Raw genomic sequence first — 24,657 nt, 5'->3', positions numbered from 1 at the left:
ACATCTACTTATTTTGCACTTCCTCACCCCATATCACTATATCATCTGCAAACATCATGGCTTTTGTTGCCTGTCTTCCCAATCTCTGTTTAATGTTCTTATGAATTTCATCCATGACTATGATGAATAGTATGGGGGATAGTACACTTCCCTGTTGGAACTCATTTTCATCTTTAAAACATTTTGTTTTTTCTATACTAGTCTACACACTTCTAACACAATTTTTGTACATAGCTTTTATCATTTGCACTTTCACTCTTTTAACTTGTGTTTTCCTTAATGTGTCCCATTCCAACTGCCTGGGCACACTGTCATAAACTTTCTCAGTGTCAATAAATATCATCACTATGTCTTTTCCAAACTCCCATCTTTTCTCCATCATATGTCTTAATGTAAAGATCAGGTCAAACGATGTCCGATGATCAGCGTACTGGCCTTCGGTTCAGAGGGTCCCGAGTTCGATTCCCGGCCGGGTCGGGGATTTTAACCTTCATTGGTTAATTCCAATGGTCCGGGGGCTGGGTGTTTGTGCTGTCCCCAACATCCCTGCAACTCACACACCACACATAACTCTATCCTCCACCACAATAACACGTAGTTACCTACACATGGCAGATGCCGCCCACCCTCATCGGAGGGTCTGCCTTACAAGGGCTGCACTCGGCTAGAACTAGCCACACACAATTATTATTATTATTATTATTATTAGGTCAAACGATCTGCCTTTCCTAAAACCATATTGTTCTTCTTCCATTTCTTCTTCTAGCTTCCTCCTCAGTCTTCCTTCCAATATTCTCTCAAATATCTTAGCTACATGGGGAATAAGGGTGATCCCTCTGTAGTTATTACATTCCTTTTTATCACCTTTTTTAAATATCAGGATAATTAAAATCCTTTCTCCACTCTTCTGGGATCTCTTTCTTCCTCCACATTATTCTAAATAATCTGTACAGCCACTGTAGCCCACTCTGCTACTGTATGACAGTAGCTTAGCAAGACCCTCCGTTTACTCTCACTTAAAGCTCGCCACATGGAAAGGTTAGGGCTGACTCAGGACTCAGCCACTGAGGGCATTATAGTACGGTACGTCGTAGGCAACTAATGGACATTTGACCAATGTTGACACATATAATAACACAACTTCGATAGCGTTGAGTGCTATTGTACAGAGGTTTATAAAGACTCCTGTTATATGAACACCCGTTGTTGTAACAACATGGCGGTTAGGTTAGAGAAGAAATGGTCACAACGCACTGTCTCGTATTGAATGAACAATGCGTTCAAACAAAGATATGGGATTTTATTTTATTGGCTATTATTTGGTACATTGTGGAATTCTGTAGCAAGCAGTGTACGAAAACATACAAAATGTCAATAACATTGTTTAGGTAAGATATAGTGTATAACATTATTGCATGATCTATCTCATTAATGTATTGTGAATGAAGATATCTTAATGTATACAGACACAAGAAAAAAAATTCAGATAATTTGATTCAGTTTCGTGAAATAAGCAAAGTTTTCCCATTCTCTTGTGGAGTAACCCTAACGTCAATTTTTTGAACTACGTCGTGAGATTCAGCCAATCAACTGCTGAATGGTCTTATTCCATCTAAAAATGGCTGCTGAGAATAGTAGCTGTTGGGAATAATAGTTTTCCGCATTTGAGAACGAGTTGAAATATTTTGTGGTTGCAATGAGCAAACGACGAGCGAAAAAATCCACCCAAATGGTAAAATAGTTTTGTTTAAAATGAGTGTTCTCCCCGTAAGCTTAAGATTTGCTACTTTCCTGACTCGGAGCTCCTTTCCTTCACACCACCAAAACGGCTCCTAATTTGTTCGTGTCGAAGGAAAGCATCCTTACTACGAGTACAGTATGAATGACTGGGCGATCCGTGTTGTTGATCGGTCATCCGAAGTCGCATGGATTTGATGATTTTTATTAATTACCATATGATGTTATTATGTTAGTTATAATAATAAAAGTTTCACGTTACCTCGCCACATTAATTAAAATGAAAAATCCTGTTCTTTTTCAGAGGATGTCTACACCCCTCGTATTCAAGAGAAACGTCAGTATGTTATCTGCAACTCAGTGCTTTGTATGTGACGAGTTCATATGTGGGAAAGGTATCCCATTATTAATGGGAGTTACTCCATACACTAATACTGGGTTACCTACGAAAATAGGACAGCTGATGGGTGATAGCTTTATGGTAATAGTAGCCGTCTCGGATATGCTGTGTAAACGTTGTCATTCCCTTATTAATCTTCTCGACAAACTAGAGTACGATTTAGAGCAGGTGAAAAGGGCACTGACTGGATACCTGAAAGTGAAATATAAACTGGATGACTTCGGTGCTAGCACGCAGCTGGATATTTCTGAAGACTTGAATGATGGTATTGAAGCTCAGGTAATAATTAGCTGGAATCTATCCAAACTTGCTTATGATTTGACAGCTTACTTAGTAGGTCTTTATTAATGTTTTATAAGGTTTCAAAACAAGATCTGAATGAAACTAAAGAAGGGGCTTCCTCTGAGATCCCCCAGGAAAGGATATTTGGGGACAGTAAATGTCTTTCTGGGATGCTTTCTATTTCATAGAGGAGCATTCAGTTACCAGGCCATCGCTTCTCTTAAAGGATTCTTAATGAACTGTGGTTTGATCATATCAAAAAAATGAAGAAGAAAAAAAAGGAAATTACATTTCACTCATAGAGACCATCTACAGGATTGTTGTTCTGACACAGTAGGTAACTTAACTGGTATTTTTTTGAGCAATGTCAGATCTGATATATGTGTAATTTTTTTTTTGTTGGTTACCATCATGCCTTTGTACTGCACACATCTCTTGCTATCTTGCCTTGTATCTGAGCTAAAATAATTTTTTAGGTTAATTTTTATAGGTACATTTTCTCTCCTCAAGAAAAGGTGCGTTACATATATTCGACATGAATTATACTATAGGCCTACTGCCTGAACTGAGACGCTGCTTCCTCTTGGACTGTATTATATCCTAACCTGTCACAGATAGTTAATTTCAGTTAATCATAACATAATTCTCCACAAGGAGAAGCTACAACTTTCATTTAACATTAGAAGGACCAATGGGACAAGAATGTCCCATGCAGAAAATGGTGTAATTTCAGTAAAAGTCCCAGACGAGCGCGTTATAGCAGGCATGGAAGACGATGCTTTCTTGTACCCCTGTGCCCCCTGCCATACTCCTTTGTCACTTTCTTGGGGAGGGAGTAGAGAGAGACACAGTGTTGGAAAAAATCTGTGTGAAGGTTGGGTGAAGAGGTCGTATGCTTTATTGGTCTGTGCGTTTCCTAGGTAGTGACAAAAAAACCATTGGCTAACACATCAGGTGTGCTTAATCAAGAACTTCTTGAAGGGGTTGGGGCCCTGAACACTGTTTTGGGACAGTCCATTGGTCTCGTTAATAATACTAGCAATAACAACAGTGTATAAGTTACATCCAGAAGTACTGTTTACAAGTTTTCAGTGTTCTCCAGTTGGTAGTTAAATATTGTGTGTATGTTGAATTATGGAAGTGATGCTATACCGAACAATTTCAGCATTGGAGTCTGCCATGGCTAAATGGTTAGCTTGCTGGCCTTTGGTCACAGGGGTCCCAGGTTCGATTCCCGGCAGGGTTGGAAATTTTAACCATCATTGGTTAATTTCGCTGGCACGGGGGCTGGGTGTATATGTCGTCTTCATCATCATTTCATTCCCATCATGACGTGCAGGTGCCTACGGACGTCAAATCAAAAGACCTGCAACTGGCGAGCCAAACATGTTCCCGGACACTCCCGACACTAAAAGCCATAGGCCATTTCATTTCAGCATTGGAAAATGTCCTCCGTTTTGTGATGTTTTACTGTAAAATTAAAGATACTGTTTAAGATGGGTTGGTGGGTCCGTAGCAGTGGCAGTGAACACTTCTATGTTTCCTACATGTAATGCAAGGTAAGATCACCTCTTAAATTGTGTTTGCTTTGCACCACACCTTTTCTGAAGTTCTACCCAGAACACATCTGTCTTTTTTAAGTTAAAACTATTGAACTTCATTAATGCTCAAGAAGTAGTGCAGGATGTGGCTAACACCCCATGAGCTTTCTTCCAGTTGTCATTATAAGAGATTATGGTGAGCTAGCCTATTGTAACCTTTAGTGACACTCGATTGATCTGGACACACCTGGCTGTTGGTGTCCCTCAGTTGGTTTAAATCAGTGGTTCTCAACGTTTGTGGGCCTGTGCTCGCCTTTGTATCAGTAAATTATTTCATGCCCCCCCCCCCCCTAATGAATTATTGATTTACACAAGTTCTACTTTTCTGTTAGGGTTAATATCTCAAAAAATATTTTGTAATGATTTTATTATTATTATTAATTATGAGTGCTTAATACATAATATTACATGTTTCAAAGTAATCATTATAATGGATTCATTTAACAAAGTCGTGAATAAGACAACCAGAGAATAAAACAAATTACAGTAAATACCAAAATTTTTCAACTGTCAAATTTAGAAACTCGGCTTTTGCTTCGGAATCACATTTTAGGTCGATTGCGTGCTATTAACATTTCATACTACATCATTTGATTTTATTTTGTAATAACAGAATTAATGATTAATGAGAGGGCTGGTTGGCATTGTTTTTCTTTTTTAATGTTTGGTTCCAACTGTGATAGTGCACACCTCAGATCACTTCCAACATCTAGCCATGCTCGGTATTTTGATTTGATGTAAGCCAGCATAGAAAATCCAGATTCACATAGATATGTTGATGAAAACTGCACCAACAACCTTGCAGCTTCCATAACAACTTGTGGGTATATTGAAAAATAGTTTAACCAAAATTTTTACATACATACATACATACATACATTATCATTATAGACTGTTATGCCTTTCAGCGTTCAGTCTGCAAGCCTCTGTGAATTTACTAAACATCGCCACAATCCTCGATTTGCAACTAGTGTTGTGGCCTCATTTAGTTCTATACCTCTTATCTTTAAATCGTTAGAAACCGAGTCTAACCATCGTCGTCTTGGTCTACCTCTACTTCTCTTACCTTCCATAGCAGAGTCCATTATTCTCCTAGGTAACCTATCCTCCTCCATTCGCCTCACATGACCCCACCACCGAAGCCGGTTTATGCGTACAGCTTCATCCATCGAGTTCATTCCTAAATTAGCCTTTATTTCTTCATTCCGAGTGCCCTCCTGCCATTGTTCCCACCTGTTTGTACCAGCAATCATTCTTGCTACTTTCATGTCTGTTACTTCTAACTTATGAATAAGATATCCTGAGTCCACCCAGCTTTCGCTCCCGTAAAGCAAAGTTGGTCTGAAAACAGACCGATGTAAAGATAGTTTCGTCTGGGAACTGACTTCCTTCTTACAGAATACAGTCGATCGCAGCTGCGAGCTCACTGCATTAGCTTTACGGCACCTTGATTCAATCTCACTTACTATATTACCATCCTGGGAGAACACACAACCTAAATACTTGAAATTATCGACCTGTTCTAGCTTTGTATCACCAATCTGACATTCAATTCTGTTGAATTTTTTACCTACTGACATCAATTTAGTCTTCGAGAGGCTAATTTTCATACCATACTCATTGCACCTATTTTCAAGTTCCACGATATTAGACTGTAGGCTTTCGGCACAATCTGCCATTAAGACCAAGTCGTCAGCATAGGCCAGACTGCTTACTACATTTCCACCTAATTGAATCCCTCCCTACCATTTTATACCTTTCAGCAGATGATCCATGTAAACTACAAACAGCAAAGGTGAAAGATTACAGCCTTGTCTAACCCCTGTAAGTACCCTGAACCAAGAACTCATTCTGCCATCAATTCTCACTGAAGCCCAATTGTCAACATAAATGCCTTTGATTGCTTTTAATAATCTGCCTTTAATTCCATAGTCCCCCAGTATGGCGAACATCTTTTCCCTCCGTACCCTGTCATATGCTTTCTCTAGATCTACGAAACATAAACACAACTGCCTATTCCTCTCGTAGCATTTTTCAGTTACCTGGCGCATACTGAAAATCTGATCCTGAGAGCCTCTCTGTGGTCTGAAACCACACTGGTTTTCATCCAACTTCCTTTCAACGACTGATCGCACCTTCCCTTCCAAGATGCCAGTGAATACTTTGCCTGGTATACTAATCAGTGAGACACCTCGATAGTTGTTGCAATCCTTCCTGTTCCCTTGCTTATAGATAGGGGCAATTACTGCTTTTGCCCAATCTGAAGGTACCTTACCAACACTCCACGCTAATTTTACTACTCTATGAAGCCATTTCATCCCTGCCTTCCCACTATACTTCACCATTTCAGGTCTAATTTCATCTATTCCTGCTGCTTTATGACAATGGAGTTTATTTACCATCCTTTCCACTTCCTCAAGCATAATTTCACCAACATCATTTTCCTCCTCCCCTTGAGCTTCGCTGTTCACAACACCACCAGGATGATTTCCTTTTACATTGAGAAGATGTTTAAAATATTCCCTCCACCTCTCCAGTGATTCCCTGGGATCTATTATGAGTTCACCTGAATTACTCAAAACACTGTTCATTTCCTTTTTCCCTCCCTTCCTAAGATTCTTTATTACTGTCCAGAAAGGTTTCCCTGCTGCTTGACCTAGCCTTTCGAGGTTATTACCAAAATCTTCCCATGACTTCTTTTTGGATTCAACAATTATTTGTTTCGCTCTGTTTCTTTCATCTACATACAACTCCCTATCTGCCTCGGCCCTTGTTTGGAGCCATTTCTTATAAGCGTTCTTTTTACGTTTACAAGCTGCTCTCACTTCATCATTCCACCAAGATGTTCGCCTTTTCCCGTCTTTACACACAGTTGTTCCAAGGCATTCCCTGGCTGTTTCTACTACAGCATCCCTATATGCCACCCATTCACTTTCTATATCCTGAACCTGCTTAATGTCTACTGTTCGAAACTTCTCACTAATCATATCCATGTACTTCCGTCTAATTTCCTCGTCCTGGAGATTTTCTACCCTTATTCGTTTACAGACAGATTTCACTTTCCTACCTTAGGCCTAGAGATACTTAGTTCACTACAGATCAGATAGTGGTCTGTATCATCGAAAAATCCCCGGAAAACTCGTACATTCCTAACAGATTTCCTGAATTCGAAGTCTGTTAAGATATAGTCTATTATGGATCTGGTACACCTAGCCTCCCACGTGTAGCGGTGAATAGCCTTATGCTTGAAGAATGTATTTGTAACAGCTAAACCCATACTAGCACAGAAGTCCAGTAAACGCTTCCCATTCCCATTAGCTTCCATATCTTCCCCACATTTACCAATCACCCTTTCGTATCCTTCAGTTCTATTCCCAACTCTCGCATTGAAATCGCCCATTAGCACTATTCTATCCTTGCTGTTTACCCTGACTACGATGTCACTCAATGCTTCATAAAACTTGTCAACTTCATCCTCATCTGCACCCTCACATGGTGAATACACGGACACAATTCTAGTCCTAATTCCTCCAACTGACAAATCTACCCACATCATTCGCTCATTTACGTGCCTAACAGAAACTATGTTCCGTGCAATGGTATTCCTGATAAAGAGCCCTACCCCAGACTCTGCCCTTCCCTTTCTAACACCCGTCAAGTACACTTTATAATCTCCTATCTCTTCCTCGTTATCTCCCCTTACCCGAATATCACTTACTCCTAGCATATCCAGATGCATCCTCTTTGCTGACTCAGCCAGTTCTACTTTCTTTCTTCCATAAGCCCCATTAATATTGATAGCTCCCCATCGAATTCCATTTCGTTCGCCAAGTTGTTTCCAAGGAGTCCCTCGCCTGTCAAATGGGAGTGGGACTCCATTACTCCCATAGGTCCGAGGCTTGCTTAAAGTGTTCTGAGCTCGGTTAATTCATGAAGCAGGATGCTGCCCTACTTGCACATAGTCCAAGTGAGGATCTCTCCTCTAACGGGTTATGGACCACCGGTGATTGTATAGTCCTAGCCGCCTGAGCACAAGGAAGACCACGACTCAGAATATGTCCGAGATGCCCACTCCCATTCCATAGCAACTGGTATCCCGACTCTCAGGACCACTTACTAGGCCACTCAGCCGTTGCCCATGGTTCACGAACTAGGACGTGACTACAGTAACCCACAAACATGAACCATACCAAAATTTTTCAACTGTCAAATTTAGAAACTCGGCTTTTGCTTCGGAATCACATTTTAGGTCGATTGCCTGCTCCTGAAGGGATTGAGGAATCAAATCCAGTTCTATTTTGAATGGATTTTATGTTAATTGAAATTGCCAGCTATCCGAAGAAATGTCTGGAAACTAGCATCCAACTTCGGTTTTCAAGGATCTGAAATCAAGCTTTTCGATTCACTTTACAAATTTAATGGTAGATTTTGAGTGTCATCAAGAAGCTTACAGTAAAATAAAAATGTTAAAGGTCCACCTTTTCAGTACCATGAATGTTTATTGTTGTGAATATATATCACATAACGTTTAAAGAAGGTTGGTACTAGTTTCGACGCTCATTGCGCGTCATCATCAGCCAACAAATCAATTGAGCAAAATGCAACTTATCGAATAGCAATATATAACACATGATAACACCTACAAGACAAATGTTAAACTATGACTAGTTGACACATAAAACACATGACAGCAGCTATGACAACTAGTCATAGTTTAACATTTGTCTTGTAGGTGTTATCATGTGTTATATATTGCTATTTGATAAGTTGCATTTTGTTCAATTGATTTGTTGGCTGATGATGACGCGCAATGAGTGTCGAAACTAGTACCAACCTTCTTTAAACGTTATGTGATATATATTCACATCAATAAACATTCATGGTATTGAAAAGGTGGACCTTTAACATTTTCATTTTCTGTAATCCCAGTTCAATATGGAACAAAATGAAGTTTCTAACTTTCAATCATCAAGAAGCTTGTTAAGTATAATAATTTTAGTAAAAACTCTTTTCTATGCGTATGATTTAGCGGTGATGAAGATAACTTTTTGTAGTAAATTCTTTTCTTTGTCACAACATTTTACTGTTTAGCAAATTTGTGTGTGTTTTTCATCGCTCACCACGCCTCCCCAGGGGGTGTGCGCCTCCCACGTTGAGAACCATTGGTCTAAATCATGTATGAGCAAATCCCGAACTGCTTCATAAACAACCTACAAAGCCAGTGAACACCACATAGTTCAAAACAAACCGGTAGATGGAGACACAAACGGACTGTGAATGACGATCAGTCACAATTTATCTGCATTTAGGGCTGTCACCCAGGTGGCAAATTCTGTGTTATTAAATGATGTTGGAAATTTATCAAACATCTCCCTTGATAAATTATTCCAATCCCTAATTCCTCTTTCTTTTTTTTCTCTCTGATTAGTGTTATATAGAGGATTGTTGCCTAGTTGTACTTCCTCTTAAAACAACAATCACCACCACCACTTCCTATAAAAGAGTGTTTGTCTTCTTGAATACCAACTTGATCATCATTTTATGATCTTTCCTACTTTTAAAAACTCCACTCAAGCTTATTCATCTACTAAAGTCATTCCAAGCCATCTCTCCACTGACAGCTCAAATAAATCATTCTGCTTACATTAAATCAATTAAAGTAAATATTCACCTTTTTGATACTTATATTTGCTTTAAGCAAATTAATAATATTTATAGCACATGTTTCGTTCTTTGGAAACATCTTCAGCTATGAATATTGAATTTTCACGACCGCATTGTAATCGAAACAGACTTGTATTGTATTGTAAAGTTAGGTCATGTTACGTACATGTAGTACGTGTTGAAGAGATGTTAAGTACAGAACAAAAATGGCCAGCCGGCGTAACACGACCTAATACGTTGAAAGTCTGTTTCGATCTTCAGCTATGTTACAGTGCTTAGCTGAAATTACAAAGAATTTTTCATCTTCTCAAAAAACATCATAAAAAGTACCTTGTTATGCTTAAAAACAATATGAATTTAAAAAAGATAAAAATAATTAAAATCTGTGAGGAGAGTTGAGTGGGACAGTGAAATGTGAAGGGAAATGGATCTACCTATATTCTAATCTATTTTAAAACGATTTCTATTCACTTCAACAGGTGTTAAATTTTTTTTTTGGTTTCCAGCACTTTTGTTCACTGTTTTCCTTGTTGTTTATTATTTAAAAAGTTTTTGAAAAATAATTTTTTCTTGTCGATGTTCCGTTTTTATTAAAAAACTGTTATCTTCAGCTGCTCTTTTCCAACAATGTTGTTATTTCATAAGACAGAAAGCTGCGTCAATTGCTGCTTGACCCCTCCAAGGACACAGTATGTTGCCGAAATAACAAGATATTTTCATAATAACAACAATAAGACAGCAATCACCTTCAGGAATCCCGCAATAAACAGAATCCAAGAGACTCATTTTTATAAAACTAAACCAAACGACAACATTCACCTTGGAAAAGAGCAGCTGAAGAGAACAGATTTTAAATATTTTTATCTTTTTTAAATTCATATTGTTTTTAAGCATAACCAGGTACTTTTTAGGATGTTTTTTGAGAAGATGATAAATTCTTTGTAATTTCACCTATGCATTGTAACATAGCTGAAGATGTTCCCAAGGAAGAAAACTTGTACTATAAATAATTAATTTGTTTAAAGTAAATATAAGTATCAAAAAGGTGGAAATATACTTTTATTGATTTAATGTAAATAATATTTTTACGGGAAATGAAGCTGATTTCTTGCAAATATGCCGCTTAGTCGAGCAGCTTATTTCCAAGTCTTCCTGGCCCAGAGTTTGCAACATTTTTGTAACACTACATTTTTGTTGGAAATCACCCAGAACAGTTCACTGCTTTCCTGTGAATCTTTTCCAGTTCTTGTATCAAGTAATTGTGGTGAGTGTCCCATACACTAGAACCATCCTCTAATTGGGGTGTTACCAGTGACTTACATGCCTTCTCCTTTACATCCTTACTAAAATGAAAACCTACAACCTGTTTTCCAGTCATCAACCGGGTCAGGGATGTAATGAATGAAGCATATATAGGCTGTTAGTACGATGGGGTCACCACTCCTAAAGTGATATATTAATGACTGATAGATGCTATGAAATGAGAATGGAGAGTGTTGCTGGAATGAAAGATGACAGGGAAAACCTGTCCCGCCTCCGCTTTATCCAGCACAAATCTCACATGGAGTGACCGGGATTTGAACCACGGTATCCAGCGGTGATAGGCCAACGCGCTGCCGTCTGAGCCAGGGAGGCTCTTTACACCCTTACTACAACCTCTAAATATCCCTATAACTATATGAAGAGATCTGTAACCCTCATTTAAAAAAAAATGAATTGGCTTTATGTCGCACCGACACAGATAAGTCTCTAAGTTTTACAATATTTAAAATTCTTCCACCGTTTTGATACTTTTTTTGCCTTTGGCAAAAATTTTTTATTTGTCAACAGTACATGTTTTGTTCCTTATTTCTTGTATAGTAGACGCAAAGCAGCAACAAACGTCCCTCCAGGGTCATAGTAGAATTGGAGTCTACCATAGCAAGAAATTGAAACGAAGCTCCATTCACAAATATTGTTCAGCAATCAGCTTCAAAGTTCCACATTAGACTCAATCAAAGGCACCATAAGCAAACTCATAATATATAACACCTTACCTGGAAGGAACAGAAGATATAAAAAAAAAATTCAATAATTTGAACAGTGTTACGAAGTCAAATATTTTTAAAAACTTTTAACCGCAAACAGACTTTTTTAATGTAACAAAATGAAATTTTTAACAACTATTCAAATGAATAGACATAGTTTTTAAGCTGACCAACTATGTAATCATCCGCTCTCACATTATTAACACACTAACCCCTACATTGTTTTTAATATCATTTAATTTAATTGGTATTTTCAGTAGTTTTCAAATGAATCAATGTACCGTACCTGCAAATTAATGTATTTTAAATCTTAGCAATTCACCTAAGCTACAATAACAGCTGAGGATGTTCCTAAATAAGGAACGAAACATGTACTGTTGACAAATAATTTTTTTTTGCCAAAGGCAAAAAACAGTATCAAAACGGTGGAAGAATTTTAAATATTGTAAAACTTAGTGATTAAATTTTGATACGGAAAATGAAGTTGATTACTTGCAACAGATAAGTCTTACGGTGACGATTGGATAGGAAAGGGAAGGAAGCGGCCATGGCCTTAATTAACGTAGGCCCTACAGCCCCAGAATTTGCCTGGTGTGAAAATGGAAAACCACGGAAAACCATCTTCAGGGCTGCTGGCAGTGGGACTCGAACCCACTATCTCCCGAATGCGAGCTCACAGCTGCGTGCTCTTAACCACATGGAACCCTGATTTACAATCCTGTTTATGTGATTACCCCAATTAAAATCTTTTCCTTATATTAACAGTTACGTACTTAACAGTGATCCTCATGAGTTACGGCCATCCCATCAACACAATAATTAACCCCTAAACCAAGAATTTCTTCTCTGGTGAGCTTTCTTCTTAGCTCAGTATTTGTTCACCTTTGCACTGTGGGTTGATTTCCTTTCCTGAGTCCACTTCACTCCCACTCCAGGATGCAATGTTTTAGCTGTCAGTGACTAGTTGGATGTTCTGATCAGCATTCTATATTTATCCCTGTTGAATATAGCCTTTCGATCAATTTCTAAAAATTCCAGGTCTTTTCAAACCACTTTCGTCCGTCCTTTGTCCTCTTCCCTCTAGAAATGGTGTTGAAGATTCTTGAGGTCAGTCTCTTGTTTTCCATTCTGACTGTGACTGTAGAAAATAAGACTCCTCTTTCTGATGTTATGCTCTCTAAATTTTGGTAAAGCTTGTAATGCCTGATTCTGTATTTACTTCCCTCTCTAATGGGGCCCATGTGATTTTTTTTGCGGGATCTTTTGTTCTTTTAAGTTCCAGATTCCTTACTTGTCCCTTTTTGTCCATGTTCAAGCATTCTGATGTATACAGTACCGAAGATCTTTCCACGGATTCATAGTGTTGAAGGCTGAGGCAAAGGGTAAGGGATTTGGACTTGTTTGATACACTTGGCTTTCATGGCTAGATCCTCACTGACATTCGAGGTTATCCATTCTCTGACATATGCAGTCTTCTTTATAACTGTATCCCCATGTGGAATTGAGTTAGGTGCATTTCTGATGTTGGTGATGAACTCTATTTTGCTAATGGCAATCCTCAACCCTAACTTAACTTTTATTTACTGAGGAAGGAGTGTTGGTGTGTAACTTCCTCCATACTTGATGCTGGGAGTGTGAGGTCATCAGGCAATTGATGTTTAATTTGTCCTTCTTGAAACCGATTCTCAATCCCGAGTTGTCTGATAGAGTTTTTGGCCATTCACAAATAACTTTCTCTAGCATGCAGTTGATGAGAATAGGGGATAATTCATCCCCTTGCCAAACACCTGTTCTGATATCAAAGCTTTTTGATAGTTCCCCTCTGAATTTTACCTTTGACTTGGTGTTTGTCATAGTAGCCTTTACGAGATTCAGGGTCTTATTATTTAGTCTCAATTCAGTAAGGGTCTGAAAGAGATATTGTCTATCTATGGAATCAAAAGATTTATAGAAGTCAACCAAAATTTCCACAAAGGGTGAATAGTTTTGAGGTTCAGGAACTGTTCTGCACATGATTTTGATTTCCTGAATCTGGCTTGATGTTATCTAATGCAGTATTTATTTTCACCTGTTGAGTAATTTATTTTGGTAATTTTTCTCTCCTCAAGTATGAACATTTTTTTTTTCACTGGGGCAAAGTTAACATGAAACATAAAAATTGTCAAATATGCATATGTATGTATCAGTTCTGCTAGTTCATCAGACTGCCTGGTGTCATTTCGTGATGGATACAGTACTTTTGCATCCATCTCTTGGCACAGGCCAGAGTAAAGTGTAGCTTCCACCGAAGTCCCAGTCAACATCCATGGCTGTGACAATATGGAAGTTGCTGGGATATGGGTAGTGCTGAGTAATGACATTCAGAGCATGACTAGTGCATCTGAGTGTTACGAAGAGTGCTGCTCATAGGGTCAGTCGTTCTGCAATAGTACTTTCTGACCCAGCGAGGAAAGCAATGGCAAACTACCTCACTCCTCATCTTGCCTAGTACGCCTCATTTTGGTGCTGCCATTGGTTTTTGGGGTTTCCTTATAACCGCATAACCTTTGGTGGTGCTATTTGAGGATCCAACCAGCCTCTGGGCTGATGACCTAACAGACAGTTCATCAGAAAAGAAATGCTCAGAAATTCTTCTTTGTTCTGTCTAGGTCTTTATGTAGTGCTACATCCAGATGCTCAAAAATGTCTGTGGGTTCAGAGTTCTCCTCAAAGTTTTCATGCAAACCAGCATCGGTGGTAAATAAGAACCTTTTGCGCTATTCCAAATTCCGCCCACTCTGTTTGAATGTCTATAATGTCACTGTTACCTGCACCATCTGCTGCATCATTGCCACCACTTAGATCACTAAAACGACTGCCACTATCAGCATCACTGAACGAGTTGGCCATGCGGTTAGGGGCGCGAAGCTGTGAGCTTGCATTTGGGAGATAGTGGGTTTGAACCCCACTGTTGGCAGCCCTGAAGATTGTTTTCTATGGTTTCCCATTTTTACAAGAGTCAAATGTTGGGGCTGTGTCTTAATTAAGTCCACGAACGCTTCCTTCTCACTCCTAGCCCTTTCCTAGCCCATTGTCGACATAAGACCTATGTGTGTCGGTGCAACGTAAAGCCCATTATTTCTGAATTTAACAGCATATGTGTAATATAATTTTTGGCTAAAAGCTTCAAATTGTTTTTGCCTCCAGAACACATTAAAAAAAATTATTACCAGTGATTGTTTTACTTAATAGAACATGATCCCTCCTACTTCCTTCTTTCTCTCCCATCCCTCCCCTCCACTACTTGATCTCCCTAATCCAACAACTCACTTGTTTAGCACTCCTGCAATTTCTGTTAACCTTCGATAAGGCCACAAGAAAGGCATGTTCCTTTTCTAAAGAATATCTAAGGCACATCTCTTTAGAATCATCAATTGAAGGGGTCGGGGCAAAAGAGTGCCAAGCAACATTTTCTTAATTTTAAGGGAGAGCAGTTAGAAAGTTTGTTCAAAATCGTGAAATCGTACCATTCACGGGAATGATGTATTAATAGCTTTGAAAGGTTCAGTAATATTCATTGTATGTGATTTGCAGGCATAATTTCTTTTGGGTTGCTATTTTTAGGGTCAAAAGTCATACTTTTAATACTATTGCACAGAATACTGTGGCTTGGCACTTTATTGTCCCAGTGTGAGTGACACTTTTTTTTAGGAATATTATTTTATGATAATGAAACAATGTCTGATATTTCAACTATTTTAATCAGAAATGAAAACTAACACCAATCTTCAGTTAAAATAACATTTCCACCAATAATATTAAAATTGGTAGCAGTGGAAATCGGAGTGGAACTGGCAACTGAAAAGAAATTTAAATAAATCAACATAAATCCATCACGGAAAAAGGTCTGTTTGTATCTTTTCAATGACAAAATTGCTTGCACTAAACCATTATAAAACACAAAACAAAACTTTTTGAACCTGTCCAAACTGTCATTTAATGGCTATCCAATGTCTGGAGTGGAGGGGTGTCCAATGTACAGAGCATTTAGAACATGTAAATGTATAGGGAATTAAACGGGGAATTCAATGTATGCCCAATCTAAAGGAGTGTCCAGGATATAGGGGTATGCAAAGTGAGGTATTTCACTGTATACATTTTTACGAATGGAACTGCAGATGATTTTCGAAGTGTTAGATCCCTTCCATTTTTTCTCTCTGATTAGTGTTATATAGAGGATGGTTGTCTAGTTGTATTTCCTCTTAAAACTATAATCACCACCACCACCATTCCTCTTTTCTATTGAGTACTTTGTATTTACAATATTCATCGGGAAGGACATACAATGATTCCAAATTTTATCAATAAAGTAATTAGCAATAAAATATTCACCAAGTGAGTTGGCCGTGCATTTAGAAGATAGTGGGTTCGAACCCCACTGTTGGCAGCCCTGAAGATGGTTTTCCGTAGTTTCCCATTTCCACACCAGACAAATGCGGAACTGTATCTTAATTAAGGCCACGGCCGCTTCCTTCCCACTCCTATCTCTTTCCTGTCCCATTGTCGCCATAAGACCTATCTGTGTCGGTGCAATGTAAAGCTGTTATTATAAAAATGAAACATTCCTTCCAAGGAAGGAGAGGAAGCGAACATCCCCATGATTGCTTGGAGTTCCTGGGAATAAAACAGCATTATTAGTTCCTTTTGCCTTTACCATTTCAAAATTGGTTGTTTGTCCAACCCTTGAACCATTTCATGATGTGTTAACTTCATTTTCCGCATTGATAATTCCAACGATCACAAATATAAAGATTGGAACTTTCCACCTAATCAATATTATTATTTATTATAACGTACTTAAAACATTCTACATTGCAGTACCGGTTTTGACCCTGTGTGTGGGTCATCTTCAGATGCTGAAGAACCTTGATCTTATTAAAAATAACTTTAAAAATAACATATCAAGTCATAAAAATAACATATAATATGAAAATACTACTTCTTCTAATTTTAAATGGCTAATTCTAAGCATATTTTCATACTACAACACATCAGTGTAATTTAGAATTACCCATTTAAAATTAGAACAAGTAGTGTTTTAATATTATATCTTATTTTCAGAATTTTTGTCATTACTAGCAAAGTTTTGAAGATGTTTTCTGTAAGACAGTGTTATCTCGAAAGTAACACGTATGTACCTGTTGTTCTGTAAAAGAATGTTATTAAAATACATTGTAAGATCCTTGTTAGCTATTCTGTTATGAACATGGAAACTGCCACTACAGTTTTGTTCATATTGGGTTGAAGTCTCCAGCATTGAAAATTATTTCCAAATGCAGTTAAATGCTTTGTAAGTGTGTGTTTGGGGGCTCTGATGTATTGTAGGCAGGAGATCACAAGGATACTCTGGCTGCCAGATTGCTGTTGCTTGCCTAGCACCGCCAGGTGATCGCATGTTGAGCCCTTGAAAGTTATACCCATGGATGTAAACAACAAACACAGTGACAAGTCAGAGCAGTGGAAGAAGAAGGTACAGAAAGAGGAGAGAAGGAAAAAAACGAGTGAACACAATAGAACATCTTCATTTGCTGCCTCCTTCAATTAGATAGACTACCAGTACCTGTTCTTCATTCATTTCTAATCAGCTCCCAGGAAACATAAAAATTGACATGCAGGCAGCCAAAATGGCATCAGATCTATACAAGAACACTATAACAACCACTTCCGTATAATTCCCTTTAAGTTCAAGGACTTTTTTGTTTAGTTTTGTTTTTAATATTAATATATTTTTTTGGGGTATATCTAACATCATCAATTTAGTGTAGACAGTTTTGCATGCACAAAAACCGACACCATGATAACTAGGCAACCAGAGCCATCCTGTCTATCATAAGTCTTCGTCATCTTCTTCCTCATGTTATTATCATGTGCCAGAACTCTGTCTCCTATATACAGTAGGTAGAAATGGCACTGTGTTTTAAATGAGTTTCCACTGTCTTTGACTGGCATTTCGTCTAGGTCACATCAAAATCTATTAAAAAAACTATTTGTGTGTTGGGTCCACCTTGTCAATACACTTTTCATAATTGAAAAATTATTTATTCATTCATTCATGTTTCAGGAACATCATGCATTCCTTTGAGTTTAATAGATTTAGGCAAGTCAATACAGGATCAAATCAAATACCTATTATGGTGAAGTTTATCAACAGTAGGTCACATCGAAGTGCCTTACACGTGGTAGCGTCACCAAAGGCAGCAGAATATTTCTCGCAATGCATATCTTGCGAATATTTATGGTGATAAAATGGTGTGCTAAATCAGCAACCATTTTGTTGTATGTCGAACTTGATGCCATGTTCTTAGACATAGATTATGATGCTACATATTTTATTTATTTTATTTATCGGAACTCTTTATCTCCATTGTTTGTTGAGTGAAAGGATTACCCCCCGGTATGTTGTAAGAGGCTACTAAGAGGAGAACAACCAAAGAATCTGTACTCTCTCTTGCCTTCTAAGCCCAAAAACATGTCCATGATTTATTCTTTTCTGTGTAGTGGAGAAATTTACTTGCATCCCTTTGTTTCCTCCCCAGTCCATGTGAACGACAAAAAAATATTACACCGGGCGAGCAGGCCATGTGGTTAGGGGCGCACAGCTGTGAGTTTGCATCCGGGAGATAGTGGGTTCGAACCCCACTGTCGGCAGCCTTGAAGATGGTTTTTCGTGTTTCCCCACCATTCACTGTACCTTAATTAAGGATATGGCTGCTTCATTCCCACTCCTAGCCCTTTCCTATCCCATCATCGCCATACGACCTATCTGTGTCGGTGCGATGTAAAGCAGATTATTGTTGTGTGTTAGAAAATATTATATTGACAATATTTCATAAATATGCTTCTGTCATATTCATTGTATTGTTGTGATTTCTGATCGCTCTTCCTTGAGCTAGTTTTATGAAGTTTGATTTGTACTCAGATGGAGAAAGAAAGGAGTGGCTCATTGTGCTACAAATTATAAAGCAGTGTAATCTTGCATTATTACCAACTATTACATGATTGATACAAGACAGAGAAAATACAGTAGACCCTGACTATTCAACTTAATATGGCGGAAGGTTAACATAAAAGCCGGATGGAATTATAATATTTTTTTTTTTTACATCCCACTAACTGGCATTGCTTCCACTTGTGCTAGGTTCCTCACTTTCATCTATCCTGTCCGACCTCCCTTGGTCCTCTTGTTCTTTTCCGACCCCGATGGCATTAGAGCACTCGAGGCCTAGGGAGTCTTTCATTTTCACAACCTTTGTGGCCCTTCTCTTTCTTTGGCCGATACCTTCATTTTTCCAATTTTGCTCTCTGATTAGCGTTATATGGAGGATGGTTGCCTAGTTGTACTTCGTCTTAAAACAGTAATCACCACCACCAACACGAAAGTCTCCTTACTTGCAGTAATCTGGCAAATGCCAGTTATTTTTTTCTTTCTGTGGTGCTATTTATTGCTTAAGTGTTCCTGTCACAACAAGTAAAGCTTCCTAAACTTCTTTATGCTTAGCTTTCAGCATGGTTTTTCTTACGTCCATTCCACTTCCACTAGCTTGGGCAACACACCACTTTTCAATCTATGCTCTGTTTTTCTTCCAGTCAGGCCTCCGTGGCTCAGGCGATAGCGCGTCGACCTCACCTCTGGGTTCCGTGGTTCAGATCCTAGTCACTCCATGTGAGATTTGTGCTGGACAAAGCGGACGCAGGACAGGTTTTTCTCCGGGTACTCCGGTTTTCCTTGTCATCTTTCATTCCAGCAACACTCTCTAATATCATTTCATTTCATCCATCAGTCATTAATCATTGTCCCGGAGGAGTGCGATGGGCTTTGGCGGTCAGCACAATTCCTCTCACTGCCGCAAGATGGGGGCTTCATTCATTCCAACCCTGACCCTGTCGTTGATTGGAAAACAGGTTGTAGGTTTTCATATTTTCTTCCAGTCACCAGCTGTACATTTCCAAACTCCTAACTCCAAAGCAATAGTCTTTTACCATTACCCATTGCTTCATAGCTTGTAGTTTCTCCTCCATTGTCATTATCATTTTTCATCTATTTCATAATCTTCAATAAAAATATAACAAAGCACACCAAGAAACAATTTATGAACATAACCAGAAACAGTAGCAAATGTATATTGTTGACATCTGATACACAACTGACAAAACAAAGAGCAGGTAGCAGGGCAGGGGGGAATCTGTGTTTTTCATGTCGCAACTTGTGTTATGCATACGGCTCATAGGATAATCGAAGCAGATGCCTGCTTGCAGCACCTTGGCAAAGTAAATGTTATTCCTGTTTTATTACGGAGATTTTCCTTTTTGGAACTAGGCCAGATAGTCGAGAGTCTGCTGTAATATAATTGTAAAATTCTCCACTTACTGTTACCAACTTCAGAACTCTTGATTGTATTTTTGCATGGACGTTTTCCACTGTAGTTGCTTACACTCAGTAGTTTCACTTACAGTATTCACCAAGCACTTCTAATCTGATTCCAACTTAAGAAAATATGTGCAAATAATATTTATAGAAAAATAAGTTTGGTTGCATTCCTGAAAAGCTAGAACTTTGGAAGGATATTTTGTTTGAAACATGAACTTCATATTTATCTTTGTTTTCAGGATGAAGTTCCCAACAAACCTGTTGTCAAAGAAAGTGCAAGTCCCCCTGTGTCTTGGAACAAGGACATCAAGCCCTCCATCTCGGAATTGAAGGGCAGTTTCCTGAAAACGGATGAAATCAAGAAAGAGAAATACAACAATGTTTTTGAGGAAAATGGTTCCCCTGTTGAGCTGCACAGGCCTTCTGACAACTACGAATGTACAAATTGTACGTTCTCTTCGTCAAGCTTGGATGAGTTTACTTTACATTTAAAGTTACACTCGAAAAAGATCTACTACAAGTGTTCGGAATGCCATCAGAAGTTCGAGAGCCAAGAGGAGGTAGAGAGTCATGTGTTGAAGGGACATGGAGGACCCTCTCTCGTCAAGAGCGAAATGAACCAGGACCTGCCGCCTCGTCGCATCTATGAGTGTAATGTCTGCAAGTATCAGCACTCAGACAAAAGAGTGTTCGATGTTCACATGCAAAAGCACGTCAAAATTGAATTCTTCCCTTGTGAGGTATGCTCGAAAAAATTCAGGCATAAGATTACCCTTAGAAAGCACATGAACACTCATAGAACGTTCAGATGCTCCTTGTGTTCAGCAACTTTCCAGAACAGAGCAAGTTTGGTCCACCATTTTCAAATCCATAGGCTTGATTCTGTGGAGGACAACAGTGAAAAAAATATACCAGTGAAAGCGCACCGTGATAATGAAGAAGAGGAAGTGATCACACTTGAAGAGGAAGCAGAACCTCTCAGTGTCAAAATTGAAGCCGTCAAAACTTTAACAGTGCCCGACGAGGAACTGGATCCAGCAAAGAAGGACGAATATGATGAAGTTGAAGATCTGTTGGAGAAACTGCATTCAGGAGAGGCAACAGAATTCAAGGAGTCTTCCCTTCCCCAGCCAGTTGCAGAGGAAAAGGAGGAATGTCCTGCAGAGAAAGAAAGAAGTATCAAGGAAGAGAATAATGCTCTGGAACCAGACGTGAACATTATAACTGAGGAAGGGAGTGAGGTGAAAGAGCCCTTAGAAGACATTACAAATTACATGTCCGAAACTCAGTCTGAACTTCATCAAGAGTCTCCTGTTAAACGAGAGGATTTGAACAAAGAGAGCCAATTGTTCAGGTTCTTGGAGGATGGTTCTCTCGTCGCGGAGGATGATGTTAAAATGGATATTGAATACAGTAATGGAAGAGAAGACTGTACTGAGATCCCATTTACCTGTGAATCGGCCGAGATGGAAGAAGAGACCAGCAAAGATGCCGAGAGTCTTCCTCAAGAGGAGGTCGAGAAGAAGCCCAATGCTTCTATCACTAGAAAAATATACGTTTGTTCCCTGTGTGGTCTAAGGACTCCATCAGAAACTCACATGAAACGTCACTTTAAGTGCCACATAGCGCTTGAGCGGAAAACTTACAAGTGTGACATCTGCGAACGAGTATTGACAACCCACAGCAACCTGAAACGACATCTCATGTTACATGACAGGTGCACCAGTGGTCAAGTTGAGTGTAAATATTGCTTTAAGGTACTTCATGACCGTCTGACCCTCAAGCATCACATGGAGGTGCAGCATCTCCTGATGCATCAGTGTTCCTTTTGCGATCAACGCTTCGAGAGTCGGAAACTCTGCCAGGAACACGAGCTGTCCCATCCAACAATACCGTGTAACATTTGCAACAAGCAGTTTCTCACCGAAGGCCGACTGAAGAATCATATGGAGACGGTTCACGGCGATCCCAACAGGCCTGTTACTTCTGAGAAAACTTACAAATGTCACATATGTTTCAAGTTCCTGACGACTTACCACAACTTGAAGAGGCACCTCCGGAATCACGAGCGGCGTTCCGGGTCGGTGTCTTGCAGCCTGTGTTCCGAGGAACTTATCGATAAGTTGCACTTGCGGAAACATGTGGAGGACAGGCATCCAGATTCGTACCAGTGTCCATTCTGCCACAAAGTTTTCAGCAACAAACGCAGCTGCAAGGCTCACGAACTGAGCCATCCTGAACGGTTTGTTTACAAATGCGATAGTTGTGAGAAAGTGTTTCTGACTGAAATCCGCCTCAAGAGGCACAAAGATGTCATCCACAGGGACCCTCATTGTCGCTTTTGTGGCAAGGAAATAGGAAATCCCGTCAAGCTGATGGATCATGAGAAGAGGCATGAAAGGCATAAAGAAAAGTTCCCTTGCGATCAGTGCACTAAGATCTTCAGGACACCATCAGGACTGAAGTACCATATGTCTGTACATACAGGAAAATACGCTGTGTATTGTGAAATTTGTGGCAAGGGTTTGCACTCGGAAGTGGTGCTGGAAGAGCACAAGGCGACGCACACCAAAGAAGTGCGGTACATGTGTGAGTTGTGCGGTCGCAAGTTCTCTTCCAACAGCACGTACCGCATGCACCGCCTGTGGCACGACAATCCCTTGCCGTACAAATGCAACATCTGCGAACGGAAATTCAAGCACACCTCCATCCTGGCGGTCCATAAACGTCGCGCTCACACTGGGGAGCGTCCTTACAAGTGTCCGTATTGCTCGCTCACGTTCAGTGTCTCCAGTACGTTGAACAAACACGTCATTCTGCACACCAAACAGTACCCCTTCCGTTGTGAACAGTGCAATAAAGGTTTCACGACTCGTACCAAGATAGCGCGCCACCTTGCGAAAGTGCACAACGATTACGATATGCTCAACTCGCAGAAGAAAAGGTGCGAGTACAAGATGGTGTTAATGCCCAGCGAGCTGCCAGAAATGCCAACAGAGGAGCAAGCTGGGATGATGGCCCCCTCAATGCCTGACATCAAGGGTGAGGAAGAAGCCCACACAGCTACTTTGCAAGTACTCCAGTTTCAAGAAATTGCTGTTGACGAAGCCCAGGGCACCGTCTATACCATTTTTCAGCCAGATCTACAAGTCACTGAAGTAGAACACGAAATTATCCGAGAATAACCATCAACCATTGAAAGGAGAGTCTAAGGCTTTAGCGAACACTTACTTGATCTCAACACTGCTGCGAGCACTCTGAGATTATTTCTCAATCTACTATTATTGTACAATAAGAAATGATCATTTATACGGTGTAAATTTATATTGTTGGCCTGATTTAAAAAAAATGTTGTAGCTTTTTTTTTTTGTATACAAATTATACCAAAGATTTTAAAATAAGAGAATTATTTGTTAATATACAGTGTTTCAAATTAAATGCTTTATAATAGAAGTTGATTTTCATATTAACCAAATTCTAAGTTCTACAGTTGACAGTTGAGTAGCTCTTATTTTCATGGAAATTAAGAGTATAAAGTTTATCATTATTTTGTTATTATAAAAATATATACAGTGGAACCTCGATTATCCGTTCCCGGAAAGTACGTTTTCCCGGAATATGCGTTCAAATTACGTGGTCCCGAGAGCATCGTAATTAAATCACGTTGTAAAAGTCCCGCATTATCCGTTCCTCGAAGAAACGATTTCCCGGATCAACCGTCCAGAAATTCCAGTCCCATCAACGCCAAATCCTCGATCAATCGTTTTTTAATAAACTGTATCTCACGAAAGGACGGCTCTGGCATATTTATGGATCTTGGCGTTCGGCGATCGGCGGTGAACTTGCATAAGGGACCATCTTAGCATCGCATTCGGTTGGTATTGTTTAGAGAATCTCGGAAAATCATAGGGCAGAGAGTGGCCACAGCAATTGCTAGAAGACACGGCACATTTCTACAGCTCTGCGTGAAGACGGAACGAGTTTCGTCAAATGTTCGCACTTATAAAACGTCCATATTATGTCCAGGGTTAGATGTTTTATTTACATTTTTTCGATCGTACTGCCGAAGGGGTTTTCGGCACTTTGCTCAGGGCACTGCAGACCTAAGTGGGCTTTCAGGCAGGAATCGAAACTGCTCCTTAACACAAATTCAGTATTTTTTATATTATCGTACATGATTATGTTAGCGAGACGAAAACAGATGTTGCATATTACATTTGAAAAAAAAAAAAAAAACAGCCATGGGAGGTCTTGGGATTGCCTATTACTGTTACTAATGTAAGACTGGGAATTTTACGTTTTCGTGTTAAAATACCAAAAACCGCAGTCGTTTTACTTGCACACGTTACATTTTAAATGATTGGTATCATTTCAAACTCGTACTGACATGTGCAGCGAGCGCACTTTCCAGATGACCTCAAGGTCACGAATAACCGTAATTTCTGAAGTTTTGATATTTCTTTTATCTTTCCAATTTGATTGGATTTGTGACGCGCAGAATTGAATATAATGTATTCGAGAACTTTTAAGAATCGATAC

General features: G+C 39.3%; 1 protein-coding gene across 2 annotated transcripts; it reads left to right on the top strand.

Annotated features, from left to right (window-relative positions):
• Positions 1–1,617: 1,617 nt before the first annotated feature.
• Positions 1,618–23,682, top strand: LOC136884507 (zinc finger protein 160). Of its 2 annotated transcripts, XM_067156725.2 has the most exons (3): positions 1,618–1,732; positions 2,042–2,416; positions 20,358–23,682. In XM_067156725.2, the coding sequence occupies exons 1-3, from the start codon at positions 1,697–1,699 to the stop codon at positions 23,301–23,303; spliced, it is 3,357 nt and encodes a 1,118-aa protein (XP_067012826.2). In that variant the 5' UTR covers positions 1,618–1,696; the 3' UTR covers positions 23,304–23,682. The 2 variants fall into 2 exon arrangements, with proteins under 2 accessions (XP_067012826.2, XP_067012825.2); XM_067156724.2 differs by lacking the exon at positions 1,618–1,732 and having other exon boundaries at positions 1,887–2,416.
• The last annotated feature ends 975 nt before the right edge of the window (positions 23,683–24,657 follow it).

The sequence above is a fragment of the Anabrus simplex genome, chromosome 12, assembly GCF_040414725.1.
Source record: "Anabrus simplex isolate iqAnaSimp1 chromosome 12, ASM4041472v1, whole genome shotgun sequence".
NCBI classification, from domain to species: domain Eukaryota; kingdom Metazoa; phylum Arthropoda; class Insecta; order Orthoptera; family Tettigoniidae; genus Anabrus; species Anabrus simplex.
This window is presented reverse-complemented; position numbering and strand designations above follow the sequence as displayed.

Coding starts and splice junctions, on each gene's coding strand:
- LOC136884507 (XM_067156724.2), top strand. CDS start 1,967: ATGTTAGTTATAATAATAAAAGTTTCACGTTACCTCGCCACATTAATT. Junction 2,417..20,357: donor ATGATGGTATTGAAGCTCAG/GTAATAATTAGC, acceptor CTTTGTTTTCAG/GATGAAGTTCCCAACAAACC.